Source organism: Phocoena sinus, chromosome X, assembly GCF_008692025.1.
Source record: "Phocoena sinus isolate mPhoSin1 chromosome X, mPhoSin1.pri, whole genome shotgun sequence".
In the NCBI taxonomy this organism is placed as follows: Eukaryota; Metazoa; Chordata; class Mammalia; order Artiodactyla; family Phocoenidae; genus Phocoena; species Phocoena sinus.
Window position 1 is genome coordinate 57257624 of NC_045784.1, and position 17130 is coordinate 57274753.

Genomic DNA, 17130 nt, shown 5'->3' on the forward strand with positions numbered 1-17130 from the left:
GAAGTCACATTTTGGCCAACCCAATATATGACAGGAAAAGACGTTATCTTTATGGCAAATGGATGGTATGGGTGGACCTTTCTTGATGGATGTAGTCTCACCACCTTCTTATTCTCTGATGGCTGGAAAGTAAAGCCCAGGAGTGCTTTAAGTAAGCAGTCAGTATTCCTTCTAATACTCCGCTAGCCTCCACATGTCATTTTTCTGGCCATGACTGTTGGTCAGTTCTAGCAACTGACCTTTCAGGTAGTAATCACCAAAATACAGGCCATAGTAGAGGTTGGGGAAAGGAACAGTCAAACCCATTTGGCTGTCTTAAGGAAGTTGTAAAAAGAAAAAAACTTTGTTTTTAGTAGAAAGGAAAAGAAAAAGTGTATGGAGTCAATGTGTTTGGTCAAAACTAATTGAATATCTTAGTTTTTGATGAGCCACAAGTCATTAATTTCACAGTTTATTTTATCCATCAATGTTGGCTCTTTCCAACCTCCATGCCTTTTCAAATACATCATTTCCTCTGCCTGGAATGCTCTACCTGTGCTTTGTTTACATAGTAAAATTCTGTGTTTCCATCAAGATTACTGCTGTGAAATGCAACTACTCTTAATTCTTTCATTTTAGGAGTTTAACTTAACATTAGCAAGCTGTTTGCATTTCTTTTACAATACAGCTTATTAGCATCCCATTATTTTGTCTTCTGATGATGTTATATAACAACTATTACTCTCTTTTGCCCAATTAGTTGTACATATTCTCCTAGGTCCTATTTTGTTTTAATTTACTCATTTACTCCTCTCTTTTTCTCTTTCTCTTTCAATATTTAGTGAATGCCTATGAGGGCCAGACATTGTGTTAGTTGTTTTGCCCACATTATTTCATTTATTTCATTTACATGTCCCAGCAGACTTATAAGTCATTATCTCTATTTTACAGTGCACTAAATTGAGGTCTAGAGAAGTCAAGTTACTTGCTCCAAAGTTCCAGCTAGTAAGCAGGGATTTTTGTGGAAATACAATGCCCTATTTTTTCCCTACTCTATTACACTGGCTCCTTTCTCTATAGTTTCAATTGATTCCTCTATGTGTGTCTGAAATCAATCTTTCGGTGCCTTTATGGGGCTGTCCTAGAGTAAGAAAGGAATTTTGGCTTCTTAGTGCTCAGGGTCCATCACAGTGTGACTCCCTAAGAGGAAGTAACTAAAAATAATCCTTGGAGAAGAGAGACTTGGAGAAGGTGGCTATAAAATAATTGGGATACAAGCTCACATCTTCCCTACTGCAACCAGGAATGCTTCTACCCTCAGTAGGGATGGCAGTGACACCACAGGTAATGTTGAGCCCAGTGAGGCAGCACTTGGTGGAGGGTGGTAATGGCTTCTTCAACTTTTCTTGAAGCTGTCACAGAGCTCGGCAGGTCCTTAGTGAGGCCCAGGATTGAGTTTTTCATTCTATAAAACTTTTCTTTTCTTTTTCTTTTCTTCTCATATCTTCCTTTTTCTTCTTCTAGTCCTACCTCCTCCCTTCCCCTTCTACTCCTCTTCCTCTTCCTCTTCTCCTTCTCCTTCTTCTTCATCCCTTCTTCCTCTTGTTTCTCCTCCTCCTCTGCCCCTCCTTCCCCCCCCCCACCTGCGTCATTAATCTTGTCAAGAAGCATGTGCTTTGATAAGGTATACACTATAATCATCTTGATAAGTAGTTTTTGAATTTTTAGTAAATCCAATCAAAATAGCACTCAGAAAGGGAGCATAATGAGGGTATGTTTGAGCTGCAGATTAAATTTCAGTTTTCAAATTTGATCTTAGGTGACCTTTATTTTTAGAACTATATAGGAAGAAAAATCTGAGAAATTTTATTAAAGCTCTTTATTGTGGAGTACTTGATAAATAAATAACATTAAGTACAGTCTTTGAATGCTGCACAATAAAGATTTCAGCAGTAACTTCAGCCTTGGTCAGTTCTTCCCGCATTCCACGTGATTCCAGGAGAATGCACACCATTCAAACAGCTCTTGTTTACCAAATAGCTAAAATTTGCCAGATTTACATAAGTTATTTTAAATGTCCATGGCTCTGCAAAAGTGGATGATATGATACAGATTTTACAAAGGAGGAAACAGATTCAAAGAGGTTTATGCTGCTTGCCCAAGTTTATGCTATTTACCATATCTAGTAAGTGACATTGCTGGGACTCATAACCCAGTCCCTCTGACTCCTAAGTTCTTGCTTCTGCCACCACACCATACTTCTTTGCTAATTAACAAATAGCTAAGAACAGGTAATAGAAATTTCACAGTCTATGTTATAGTCTTTTAATCTCTGGGATGAATATTAATTTCTTGAGAAATTACTGAATTCTCCTCCTCATGCTCCCCCATCATTTTCTCAACAGAAAGAAATGTCCTCACAGTGAGCCACTGTAGTCAAGCCATGACCTACACCTCCTTGCCTCATTCCATAACTCTCTCATCCTCTTTTGTCTTATTGCTATTTCATCTCCCACTAGATGCAAACCCCTAAAGGGCAAGAGCTATAATTTCTCTTTCTCCTCTACAGACTTCAGCACAGGGCTGGACCACTGGGGTTTTTTTGTTTGTTTTTTGTTGTGTTTTTTTGTGCAGTACGCGGGCCTCTCACCGTTGTGGCCTCTCCCACTGCGGAGTACAGGCTCCGGACGCGCAGGCTCAGCGGCCATGGCTCACGGGCCCAGCCGCTCCGCGGCGTGTGGGATCCCCCCGAACCAGGGCACGAACCCGTGTCCCCTGCATCGGCAGGCGGACTCTCAACCACTGCGCCAGCAGGGAAGCCCTGGACCATTGGGTTTTCAGTAGGTATTTGTTAACTAACTTTTTTTTGTCAATAACAGAAGTACCTTCTCTGGCCATATTAGAAAAGCAGCTTCCTTAATTGCACAGTATGGTGAACAGGAAACACACCTGTTGTGAATGGTGACTCAATAAATTGGGGACGAGGATGTGCTTGGGGACACCCCATTTTGGTTTTCTCTCTGAAGTATGGAGTTTAACCCCCTTGTTGTATAGATAGGGATGCTGAAGCCTAGAAAGTGTAAATGATTTGTCTCAAGGAAACAGGGAAGCCTAACAGAGCTGTGACTATTTTAAATCTATGTTTAAAGAAGACAATACATGCACATGGTACAAAATTTTTAAATCACAAAAGGTTAAAGAGTGAAAAATAATTCCAGCCCCCCATCCTTCAGGCATGCAGTTCTCTTCTTCAGAGGCAACCAATATTTATTAGTTTCTTGTGTGCCCTTGTATACATAGTATATTCATTTATAGACACATATAGAAAATACATAAAGTTTTCCCCAGACAATTAGTGTTCTGTGCTGTTTTGCATATTTTTTCCCACTTTACTATATATCTTAGAGATTGTTCCACTCAGTTTATACAGAACTGCTTCATTTTTAAATGGCTGAATTGTATGACTCCATCTATTGATGAGCATTTATGTTGTTTCCAGTCTTCTGCTATTATAAACAAAGTTGCAGAGAATGTTCTTGTATATGTGTCATGCCACACATGTGCAAACACGTGCTGGGTCTAAGCATATGTACATTTCAATTTTGAAAGCTTTTGCCAAATTGTCCTCCACAAAGGTTGTAAGACTATGCAAAATTTGTATTTGACAAAATTTATAAATGAAATAGTTACTGTTAATTTTACAAAAGAATGATTGTCTTGACCTTACAGAACTGTTCAATACAGTGTTTCTTTAAATGATCAATCCCCACTGTACACTCAAATGAGAATTCAGTTTAAAGAAATGTGACTTATACACTACTGTTCAGGAACACATCTATTGGGTAAAGCATGTGAAGATGGCAGTATGTTTCTAAAATGCAATTGAGGCTACATAAACTGTGCTTCTAATCATATTACCAAACCCCAGAGGTGTGATCAGGTGAAAGTGTGTGGAGAAAAGAACAAGGGGGTCAGACTCAACTAGAAGGAAGTAAAGCTACCACAAGGGCAGGACTGGTGTCGTGCCAATAAACTGGGTTTCTGTCTGAGAGGGGGCAGGGGTCAGCAGGAAGTCTTGATATTTGTACTCTTCACTAATTTCCATGATGTAGATACTCTTATCAGGACCAATTTCAAGCTACCAGTATGACAGCACTGAATGTGAAATTATGAAGATGCTCAGAATTGGTATTTATGAATCACTACAAACCAACTCCAGCACAACACTGCACAGAACCTAAGGGTAGACAGCTGGAGAACATACAATTTGGGTCTGACCAAATGTCAGATGACCTTGGCAGAAGTGAGCTGCCTATTCTTCATAGTGTTTTCCTTGGTGAGGTTGGAGCCTGTACTTCTCCAAGATGGTCTTTCCAAATCCCATCTGAAGAACATTATCTGTTTGGTGCTCCCGACACTATTCATCTGAGTGGACTGAACCTCACTAGTCTCTCGAGAAGCAAAAAAACCAAGGAGTTTTGTAAATTGTCAAGTGCTATTTCAATGTCAAACATTCATCCTGTTATTAACCTGATGTCAGCTGCAGAACTACATAAGCAGTCAACTCACGGGCAAGGTCCAACATCAGCAGTTCTCTCCCCTAGCTGCACATTAGAAACAATAGGGGAGTGTTAAAAAAAAGTCATAGTGCCCACCCTTACCCCCAGTCAATTGAATAAAAACTAGTGAGAGTGAAACCAGGCATAAGTATTTTGTAAAAGCTTCCCAGATGATTCTGACTTGCAGCCAAGGTTGAGAATTACTGTGCTGCACTACCTGGTTCTGCCATTGAATCAACTCTTCCTACCACCTCCCCTCCCTTATCATATGCCAGTCACACTGGCCACCTTGCTGTTCCAACAACACACCAAACACATTCATGACTTTAAGGCTTTGTATTTGCTATTACTTCTCTTGAGAATTTTTCCCCCTGACTCTTTGCATGTCTGGTGCTATTATTCAAGTTTCAGCTCAAAACCTCATCCTCAGATAATCTTTCCCCACTCTACCTAAATTTACTCTCCTATTCTATCACAGCACTCTGTATTATTTCTTTCATTATATGTATCACCATCTGAAAATATCTAAATTATTATTTATCACTCATTTATTACTTGTCTGTTTCCACCAAGATCACCCAACTTGAGGGCAAGGCCTTTGATTGTATTATTCACTGTTGTTTCCCTGGTTGCCTAGAATAGTGCTTGGAGCATAGTAGGTATACACTCAAAGATTGTCCTTTAACCATCAGGGGATAGTTATTAAACATCTTCTATGGTTGAATTCAATGATGTATTCAAATATTTCATTGTGTTAAGGTTTAAACTGCATAGCATTGCATTCAAGGCTATTCGTGACCTAGCCACCAACAAACTTGTCAGCCTCACCTTCTACTTGCTGTCCTCTTGAATCAGGAGGTCTATATGAATTGCAGTAGCTAGGGAACGTGGTCTGGAACTGAACACTGCAGGGTTTTCTTTAACAGAGAAGTGTATTTGTGTGTGTACTGGGGGAAGGAGGCAGAGGATGGAATGTTTGTGGCCAGGGCAGGGGCCAATGAAGAGAGTAGCATAGTCATAAGAAGGTTGCTCTTGGAGGGGAATAGAAGACAAGATAGACTCAGTAACATTATACATAACTCATCTAATGTACCTGATATTTTCCCTTTTACAAATCACTTGCACATGCATTCTATATTATTTGTTTTGTATAACTCTAGGATGGAGGTAATGCCATTATTTATATCCTCATTTTTTTAGATGAGTAATCAAGGTTCAAGGTTCAAGACCTTGCCTGAGGCCATTTGGAGCTGGTATTTGACACCTGCTGTTCTGACTGCCAGTCTAGTACTCTTTACATTTCTATTTTGTGGAGCTTGGGCCAGACTGTGGAAAGTACAGAAAGCCAAGAAAAGGAGTGAGGGCTTGATTCCTGTTCCCCTCAGTAAAGCTAACTATAACATCAAAAGAATCAAAAAGGGCTTCCCTGGTGGCGCAGTGGTTGAGAGTCCGCCTGCCAATGCAGGGGACACGGGTTCATGCCCCGGTCCAGGAAGATCCCACATGCGGTGGAGCGGCTGGGCCCGTCGGAGCCTGTGCTCCGCAGTGGGAGAGGCCACAACAGTGAGAGGCCCGCGTACCGCAAACAAAAACAAAAGAATCAAAAATGATCATGGGTTTATAACCACTCCCAAGAAGCATTCCTGTTGAGCATTAGCTGAGGGGCCTGGCTGAGGGCCCATCATGGTGTTGGGTTAACGGCCATCTGTGTTTCTGGGTGGGTGGGACAGGTGGGGGAATGGTTCCAGCCCTAGAATCACAAGCAGTCAACTACCTTATAAGTTCTTCTCACAAACGACTTGCCCTGTGGCAGGGCACAGACTGTTGTTTAGAGTTTTCTAGCCTGTTCCACAGGCCAAAGAGCAGTATTCTAGGAGGAAAAAAAGTACTAGGAATCAATAATACTTGGGATTGCTTTTCATAGAAGAGAGACCTTGGGTGATTAGGCCAGAGGTTCTAGGCTGCCTCAGCCCCAGAGAAAGTAATGTCCACAGGATACATGGCCCTAAACAGGCCTTGGTCTCCTTCTAGTATATGTAGGTCACTCAGGGAAGAGGCACTTAGCTACTTCTTTCTGTAGGGTACTGTCTTTGTTTTTCAGAGAAAGCCCTTAAAGTCAAGAGATTTGAGATTGGAAAAACAAGATAGGTATGCAGACTGGCTTCAGCCCTCCTAGAGTCACACTCAGGGACTCTGAGACTCCCATCACAAATACTAATGTGAATAGAAGACTTCTGAACCTACCTTCCTTAGTCTGCTACTATCCTCTTAATGCCTAACATATTCCCATCTAGTTATAGATCAGGGGGGAAAGATGAAGAGAGAAGTAGAGGAACTTCCCTGGTGGTCTAGTGGTAAAGAATCCGCCTTCCAATGCAGGGGACATGGGTTTGATCCCGGGACAGGGAACTAAGATCCCACATGCCACAGGACAACTAAGCCCACGTGCCACAACTACTGAGCTCACATGCCTCAATGAGAGAGCCCACCTGCTGCAAAGTACAGAGCCCACACACCACAACTACAGAGCCCATGCACCACAACTAGAGAGAGAAAACCCGCACGCCACAAGTAGAGAGAAGCCCGTGTGACACAACAAAGAGCCCACACTGTGACAAAAGATCCCACGTGCCATAGCTATGACCCAACACAGCCAAAAAAAGAAAAAGAAAGAAAGAAAGAAAAAGAGAAGTAGAAATATGGGTCACATAGTGATTCAGTAAGACCACAGGGCTGGTCCTCAGGTCTTCCTCCTTCCTGCTCTATGACCTTTTACTATTCTGTGCTACCTCTTTCTTTGAAATATAGTGTCAGGGTCCATATGAGAAAAGATATCACATTGACAAAGACAAGCATCTATATCACAGGTCACACAGACCTGGCTTCTGATTCTGCTTCTGCCATTTATTAGCTGGTAACTGTAGGTGAGTCATTCAGCATCTCTGAGCCTTATTTTCCTCAACCCTAAATTAAGAATAGTAGCTACCTGGAAGAATTTTGGCAAGAATTAAGTGAGTCAGCATCTTTAAAGGCACATGGAATAGTACCCAAAGCACAGTGGGTTACCTCCTCTCTCCATTGCTTTCTCTAGGAAAGTCAAGGATTACTCTTCCTTGACACTAGGAAGAGGCAATGGGTATATGTAGAAACTACAGGGCAAATAAGTCAGGAGAGAGGCAAATATTCAATAAAATATTTGCTTGGTTTTATAGTGGTTCAGTAGAAAGCATATGGTAGCCTGGATTGAAACTGGGCTATATTATTTGGTCTCAATAGGTACTCTGTATCTCATGTTTCCTCATAAATTGAGGGTAACGTTCTGTACCCTCCCTACTTTGAAGAAAGGCTCAGCAAGATAATGAATATGAAAATGATTTTGAAGTAATAAAGCAAATGTGCAAAGAACATTGTGGGCAGGAAAGCTGAGTTTTAGTTCCATCACTGTCATTGATGCATTGTTTAACCTTGGTCAAGTCCACTCTGCTTTCTGGATCTCAATTTCCTCACCTGTAAAATAAGAGTGTTGGACTAGATGATCTCTGCAGAGGTCCTTGCCTCTTCTGATATTCAAGGAGTTTATTATTTAAATAATAATAATAGATAAGATCTGTATAATGCTTTATGCTTTATGTTATTTTTACATCTATTATCTTATGTGAGAATAGCACTGAACTGCTAGACTGGGGATAGGGAGACATGGATTCTTGTTGCTACTTTGACATTGACTCATAGTATGACCTTAAGCAAGTTTTTTCCATTCTCTGAGTCTAAGTTTCTTAGTCTGTGAAATAAGAGATACTGAGGGTTGGACTAAGTCATGTAGGTCTCTAAACTTTTCCACAAAGCCCTGGGGAGTCCTATAGAGTTTTTCTAAGGTGTACCACAGTGATAAGGCTGCAGAGAAGGGGAGAAAAGGAGAGGTCTAGCAGAAGTTCTAAGTTTCCTATACCTGCTTCAGGCACATTAAGTTTAATTTTTATCTGTTACGTTATATGGGGCCTTTATGTAATGTTTCATTTATAAAAAGGTTCACCACAAAAGAATAAAATAACTTGAATGGATGTTCTCTAAAGCCTTAAGTTTTAAAAGTGGGATTCAATAACATATGTTGTTTGATAACACCATTGTTGTTTTTTGAATAAAATAGTATATTGTGAATATCCTTCCAAGTTAAAAAATAAGACACTGACTGCAGTGTTCCTTTGCATGAATATAGAATAATTTAATCATTCTCTTAATGTTGGACATTTAAATTTTTCCAATGCAGTCGTTCCTTGGTGTCTGCTGGGGATTGGTTCCAGAAGCCCCAGTTGATGCCAAAATATGTGGATGCTCAAGTCCCTTATATAAAATGGCGTAGTCCACCTGAAACTGTAAAACTCTTAGAAGAAAACAAAGGCAGTACACTCTTTGATATCAGTCCTAGCAATCCATTTTTGGATCTGTCTCCTCAGGCAAAAGCAACAAAAGCAAAAATAAACAAATGGGACTACATCAAACTAAAATACTTATGCATAGTGAAGGAAACCATTGACAAAACAAAAAGACAACCTACTGAATGGGAGAAGATATTTGCAAATGATATGTCAGATAAGGGGTTGATGTCCAAAATATATAAAGAACTCACACAACCCAACATCACAGAAAAAAAAAAAAAAAAAAACAAACCCGAACAACCCAAACAATGAGCAGAGGACCTGAATAGACATTTTTCCAAAGAACACATACAGATGGCCAACAGGCACATGAAAAGATGCTCAACGTCACTAATTATCAGAGAAATGCAGATCACTAATTATCAGAGAAATGCAAATCAAAACCACAGTGAGATATCACCTCACACCTGTTAGAATGACTATCATCAAAAAGACAACAATGGAATATTACTCAGCCATAAAAAGAAATGAAATTGAGTTATTTGTAGTGAGGTGGATGGACCTAGAGTCTGTCATACAGAGTGAAGTAAGTCAGAAAGAGAAAAGCATATACCATATGCTAACACATATATATGGAAGGTAAAAAAAAAAAAACGGTACTGATGAACCTAATGGCAGCACAGGAATAAAGACGTAGACATAGAGAATGGACTTGAGGACACCGAGGGGAGGGGAAAGCTGGCGCAAACTGAGAGTAGCATCGACATATATACACTACCAAATGTAAAATAGCTAGTGGGAAGCAGCAGCATAACGCAGGGAGATCAGCTCTGTGCTTTGTGACCACCTAGAGGGGCAGGATAGGGAGGGTGGGAGGGAGGATCAAGAGGGAGTGCTTATGGGGATATATGTATGCATATGCCTGAATCACTTTGTTGTACAACAGAAACTAACACAGTATTGTGAAGCAATTATACTCCAATAAAGATCTATTAAAGTAAAAACAAAAAACAAGTGTTGGAGAAGATGTGGAGAAAAGGGGACCCTCATGCACTATTGGTGGAATTGTAAATTAGTGCAGCCATTATGGAAAACAGTATGGATGGTCCTCAAAAAATTAAAAATAGAACTACTATACGATCCAGCAGTTCCACTTCTGGGCATTTATCTGAAGAAAATGAAAACATTAATTCAAAAAGATTATATGTATCCCTATGTTCATTGCAGCATCATTTACAATAGCCAAGATATGGAAGCAACCTAAGTGTCCATCAATAGAAGAATGGATAAAGAAGATGTGGTGTATATATACAGTGGGTATTATACTAAGTGAAATAAGTGAGACAGAGAAAGATAAATACCATATGATTTCACTTATATGTGGATTTTAAAAAACAAATGAAAAAACAAAACAGACTCATAAATTCAGAGAGCAAACTGGTAGTCACCAGAGGGGAGGAGGGTGAGGGGTTGGGAGAAATAGGTGAAGGGGATTAAGAGATAAAAGCTTCCAATTATAAAATAAGTCACAGGGCTGTGATGTACAGCATAGGGAATATAATCAATAATATTGTAATAACTTTGTATGATTTACTAGGTTACTAGGCTTATCATGCTGATAAAATCCTAAAGTATATAAACGTCAAATCACTATGTTGTACAACTGAAACTAATATAATTCTGTATGTCACTATAGTGCAATTAAAAAGAGAAAAAAATATGAATAACAAATAAATAAATAATAAAAATAAACTGGCATAATAGAATGAATATAGTTGAAATTTCGATCCATGGTTGGTTGAATCCATGGATGTGAAACACACGACTATGAAGGGCTGACTGCATTCCCTGTTTAAATAATGCTACACTGAACTACTTTTTTGTGCTTAACTTATTATCTTCTTATAAAACATTCCAAAAGTGGAATTACTGGTTGAAGTTTATGTGAATTTAATTTTTTTAGGTATATGGCAAAATTGCTCTCTAAAAAGTTTACACACCCACTAACAATACCTTTTCACCAGTAATTAGTATTAAATTTTTACTAGTCTTCCTTGTGAAAATGATATCTTATTTAAATTGTATTTCTATAATTATTAATACAATTGAAATTGCACAAATTTCATATGCTTACTGATCTTTTGTGGTTCTTCTTTTAATTGCCTGTTCATGTCTGTTGCCCATCTTTCTGTTGTATTGTTCATCGTTATATGTCAAGGAAATTGACCACTGCTTTTACATACTTGATACTGATATGTATTTTTTAGTTCATGATTGTCTTTAAATTGTATTATTATGTTTGTTTCACATAAGAAAGTTTAAATTTTTTTCTAGTCAAGTCTGTCAGAATTTTTGCTTATGTATTCTTTATTGTCATGTTTTAAAAATCCCTTTTGGACCTTCAAAAATTAAAAAATGTTCACCTACAATATTTCAATATCTAACAATATTTCAATAATTCCTTTTTGTTTTTTTTATTGACATATTTAATCCATCTGGAATTTGTTTTGGTTTCAACTAGTAATTTAACTTTATTATCTTTTCCAAATGAATAACGAGTTGTTCTGACACCATTTAATGAATAAATCATCCTTTCTTTACTGATTTAGAATGACATATTACATGTGCAGAGTCTGTTTTTGGCTCTTCTGGTCTCTTGCACTGATAGGTCTATGCTGAGTCAATATCAAACTGTTGTAATTATGGCATTATAATACTTTAAATGTCTAGTAGGAAAAGTCTTATTACTCTTCTTTTTCAAAAATATCTTGGCAATATCACACATTTTATTCCTTTAGATAAACTTTGGGATAATGTTGCCAAAATTTTGTTTGGATTGGCTTAAATTTATAGATTTGAATGGGGAAAACACTGGCATCCTTGCAGTATTGCATCTTCCCATCCAGGAACACTGTACATCTTTCCATTTAATTCCAGTCTTCTTTTACATACCTCGATAAAGGTGTTTTGTTTTGTTTTGTTTTTAGTTTTGTTTATATAGGCCCTACACTAACACTCTATTTATGAAGCATGAGAAGTCCTACTTCTTCAGTCTTCTCTATAGGTTCATAATAAAGATGATGACTTGACCCTCTTCTCATTTGCATGATGTGTTGCCACAGATGGTGGGTAACTCCCCTACTTTACCTCCTCAGCTCCAAATAAGATTTTTCACAATGAACAAATTGAAAAAAACCTAATCAGACGTTGACCTCAGCTCATACTGCATGGCAGCACCAAAGGGGCTGACAGAAAACAATAGAAATGGGGAGTCTCTGGAGAAAATATCTGAAGCCTGTCCTGTGACCTTTGTTTCTGCTGGAGCTTTGAATCAGACTTAAGGTTTATGATGGAAGAATAAGACCCATGAAGAAAAATGCAGAACACTATCAGGCAGTCAAGAATTTCAGAGCCAGCTGGCATGCAGAGGGCCTCATATCAGTTCATTATGTGACCATTCACAGGGATAAAGGGTTTGAGCTGTTCTAATAAGAGAGTTATCAAGTACTTAAATGTGCTATCTGTTTGTAGTTCTAGAGTTTGGACTTACCTCCTTCAGCATGTGAGAGGGGTTTTCATGTTTTGCCAGAGTTTTCACAATGACATTTTTTGTGAGACTGATTATAGGTTGTTGATAAAATTTTGCTGTTGGAGGTCAACAGTGTCAAAGAGCCAGGTGTAATGTTTGTAGAATCTGAGGAGGAGAAGAAGATGGATTGTAGTTTGTGTTCTCTATGTTAATTATTCAGTCACCTTGGCTACAGCATGGGAACAGAGGACCTTCTAGGACCATCTTGGAGCAGGCCCAGATCCCATTTACACAGTTCTTTTGTCAACTGAGAAGGCCATACGCTTACTAGACAATAAACAAAGATACTTAACATCCTCAGAGTGCTCAGTCTTGAGACTACATCCACCCACAACATGTCTCCTTTGGATGCATTTACTAGATCTTGTGCTGGCTCTACCAATTTCCTGTGATTTGGGGCATGTCATTTCAATACCTTGAGGCCATTTTCATAACTGAAGAGTCAAGCAGTACTTTGGGACATTTTATTAGAAGGCTTTTAAAGTCCTTTACAGATCAAAGATTATCTATTTTTAATAGTATATAATTATTATGTATTATTACCAATAGGTCAAAGCTACAAGGAGACAGACACTGAGTTTCCTGGAAGTAAGAGCTTCATAACAGAGTCCAGAAATGAAGTGGGCTGCAATTCAAGAAAAGATGGGGCAGGGATGATATAGAGGGGATTCAAGCTTTTTATGGAGAAGTAGGGGTGGTGTGACCAGTGTTTAAAATTCTTTCCAATATGTAAGATTCATAGCCTTACGGACTATGATATGGAACAAATAAACTGTGTGGTGCCATGCAGGTCAATTTCATTTTAATGAGCATCATTTTCTTCAGCTGTATAATGCGGTATATAGTAATCCCTGTTATACTTAATTTGTACAAGCTTTTGTAAGCTAATCAAATGGGATGGAATTTTATTTTATTATGCTTTATATTAGGTTTTAATTTATTATTACTTTATGTTATTATATGTTATTTATAATACATAAATAAATAGGTATTATATAGTAGAGTGTAAATGTAACCTTTATATGCACTAGGAAACCAAAAATTCATGTGACTCCCTTTACTGGCATATTCACTTTATTGCAGTAGTCTGGAACCACACCCACAATATGTCTGAGGTCTGCCTGTAGTCTTGAGGTTTGCAGCAGCACTGATACTGTGGGGGTGTCCCAGGTCTAGAATACCCACAGCACTGGAAATGAACCCACTGGAATTTGGTACAGGGCCTGCCTTCTAGGAGTTGACACCCAAAGGCTATATGGCAATCATCAAAGCACCATCCATTCTGTGCACATATTACAGTCCTCAGTTTGCAGCAGAAAGAAGCTGTTAGCAAATTATGTGTTCTATTTATACAAGTAAAATCCTGCAGTATGGTAGAAAGGGTATTGGCCTAGAGGCCTTAGTTTTTTCATTGTTGAGTGAAAGTGATGACAGTACCTACCTCAAAGCATTGCCAAGGCGATTTATTTAAATAGCATATGTAAACCCCCTCACACAGGCCTTGTTCATAGTAAGTGCCTATTAAATGGTAGTTTTTCTTCCTTAAGGTGCCTCCAATTCAGTGTTCTTCGGGCAAGTCACCTCCCCAGAACTCATCCTTGGAATGAAAGTGTTGTCCTGGGGTGATTTTTAATAGTTCCTTCAAGCCCAGCATTTCAGAGTCCTTTGACAAAGGGAAGAGAAAGAGGGAGGGAGGGAGGGAAGGAAAAAGAAAAGGGGAGAGGAAGGAAAAGAAAATTTTGCTAACCTGGTTACAATGAATCTCCTACAAAAAATAACCTACTACAATAGATGTGACTGTAATGTAAATTTTAGACTGAGTGAAGAGAGAAGAAAGCTGAGCTATAGCTAGATTTGTGGGCTTTTCCCCCGATATCAAATAGCAATTGTGCTTCATTTTTTATTCCTTTTCTCTACCACAAACATTCTTACTCTGCCAAAAGAAGCCTCCTTAAAATCTCGGTCTATCCCATAAAGTAAAGCACAGAAGTAAATGAGAGAAAAAATACCAAGGACTTGGAGAAAGAAAGGGGTGTGATGAAGGGATGCACAGGCTCAGGCTGGGAGGCAGGGCCACAAGTGTAAGTTCTGCATGTTTCAGAGCATCAGGGTATGTACCGCTGTCTATTTCTGCTGGTGACCTTATGTGCCTCTGGATCTCTCTGTTCCACTTGAGTATTCATTCAGTCAGTGTTTATTGAAGGCCTACTGTGTGCCAGGCCTGTGCGAGGAGCAAGGAGACAAAGTATTGAGTGAAATATGTGTTTCTGAGTGGACCTCCATGTTTTTCTTTGAACAGTTATAATCCTAGGGATTTCTGAGTCTGAGAATGTGTGTGGTGTGTTTGTATATTTCTGTGTATCTCTCACAACTTCACATGTGCATGACAGTGATTGTTTTTCTTCTGCTATCTTCAGAGGACTTCCTTTCATTTGCTGTGTTCACTTTGCAAAGAGTGGGCTTTATCTGTTTGATTTTTACAACCTGAAGGAGTGAGGGTATGATCACTAATATTTTAAAAACAATTAAAAATCACATGGAGTTCTCTTTTATAGAAGGCTTAATTGTATTATGAAAAATAAGGATGTTATTAGCTCAAGTATGATCCTATGATGATTACAGAAGTCAGGAGAAGGGAATATTGCCTGAGCCCAAGTCTCTGCTATGCCATCCTAAAGGAGTGACAATTTCCACCATATTTTCTCATGGACATTATTGACTTTTAGTAAAGAGCATCTTATTTAAAAAGCCAGTATGTAATCCTAATAAAGGAGTATCAGCAGGACCTGAATTGTTCATCCCTTTGAAAAACACCTATGAAAACCAAACAATATAGCATTGAATTAAGCCATCCTGGTTTAATAGTTAGAGTCTTTGTGATCAAATTGTATGGGACCATTTTCTATCCACTTCTCTCATTGGGCAGGGTATATCGTCACACCTTTTCTGCCTAGAAATACTTTCCAAAGAGACTCTGGCAACACATTAACAGGACTGTCTACCCTTATATTTGTTCTCCCAGGAAAACAGAAGTACCTGTGTGCCAGCAGAAATGATTGCACCATCGATAAATTCCGAAGGAAAAATTGTCCATCTTGTCGCCTCCGGAAATGCTATGAAGCAGGGATGACTCTGGGAGGTACAATATTTTTCTTCCTTTTTCTGCTTCTTCCTTTCCCTCCCTCATTCTCTTATTCTCTCTTTAAACCAGATTTTCCTCTTTGATGCTTCCATGGAGGCCAGCCATGCTCTAGATACAGGCTGACCCCTTCATATCCTATGTGGCCATCAGCCAGCTGGTGCTTTTCTTTATCTTTAACCATGCCACACCGCACTGTGGGGCTCAGCATAGGAGCAGGAGGTATGAAGCAGGGATCAGGACCCATCAGAGGGTGAGTGAGTGTGGACTTGACTATGAAGGGTTCCCCAGGGGACATAATGGTACCGACCTTCTGTTGTTAAATGGTGGCTAGGATGAGAGAACTAAGGAATCCAGAACAGTCACAGGTGCAGGATGACCCAGGCACAGGCTGGCCCTGAAAACCCAGGAATATCCCTCAGTTAGCTGCTGCCTGTGTTGTGGAGTTGGCCACCTGGAATGAGAAGCTGCTTTTCTTTGGAGCCTATGACTAGGCTGCCAAGCAGAGCCAATTTCCTATCCCACATCTCCCAGGGATGAGCAGGCCTTTTAATCATTTCATTTTGTTTGCAAATCTATTGACCATTTCCAAAAGCATTTTTTTTTTAGTAGCAGAGTAACTTGACAGAACGAAGATACAGCTCTTTCAAGGGTAATCCCCCATCTTAATGCTCTCTGTCCTTTATTCTATGTCTACCATAATTGTTGTCACTATTACAGAAAGGTTTGGCTGACACTTACATTTTCCCCCTTCAAAATCCTCATTTCTTCATGTTTATATCTACTCAGTGCCAGGGTCCTCTCTACTGCCTGCTGCTTCCAAAAACATGCACTTTTCATGAGAAAAGCTAGCTTATTAGTCTACTTTGATTTGGAAATTTGAAGAAAGGCAAACCTGTTTCTGAACACCTGAAACTGTAGCCTCATATCTGATTACTTATTATCAGCCTGGAAAACCCAAGTGTCTATAATTCTGCCCTCTCCCCTCCCCTTCTCAAGGCTGATTTAGAGTACTTGTTTATCATTGGCTTTCTGCAAGGTGCTTAATACCTTGTCTGCCTATGTGCATATTTACAGAAACCAACATGGTTGTTTTCTAACCATGTGTGGGTCTTCATGTGGGTAACTGTGTCCTCCCCTCCTCACAGGCTAGTGATAGTCTTTAAACAGACCAAAGTACTAAAAATGAATTGACGCAGATTCAGCTTGAGACAGCCTCTCAAGTAGTGTCTAGTACTCCTAGACATTGCAGCCAGATCCTCTGTGAGTGGTTTTCCAGGCAACCGCATCAAATGAGATTCAAATAATATGAGAAAAGTCAACTTTGTTCTTCTTTGCTTGGCTTACTACAGAAAAATCCTATAATTGTGGTCTACAGTGGGGAGGAAGAAACAGGATTGGGTGTGGAGGGAGAGGGCAGAAAGATAGCCAGGAAAGTTGACAAAGGGGTTGACAAGATGAAGTGTTCTCCATATGAATGTTGTCACA

General features: G+C 39.3%; 1 protein-coding gene across 2 annotated transcripts in view; it reads left to right on the plus strand.

Annotated features, from left to right (window-relative positions):
* Positions 1-17130, plus strand: part of AR (androgen receptor) — a 163425-nt gene that overhangs the window by 116928 nt on the left and 29367 nt on the right. For both annotated transcript variants that reach the window (XM_032619680.1, XM_032619682.1), the window contains exon 3: positions 15526-15642. In XM_032619680.1, coding sequence (XP_032475571.1) covers positions 15526-15642 — 117 coding nt within the window. The remainder of the gene's footprint in view (positions 1-15525; positions 15643-17130) is intronic.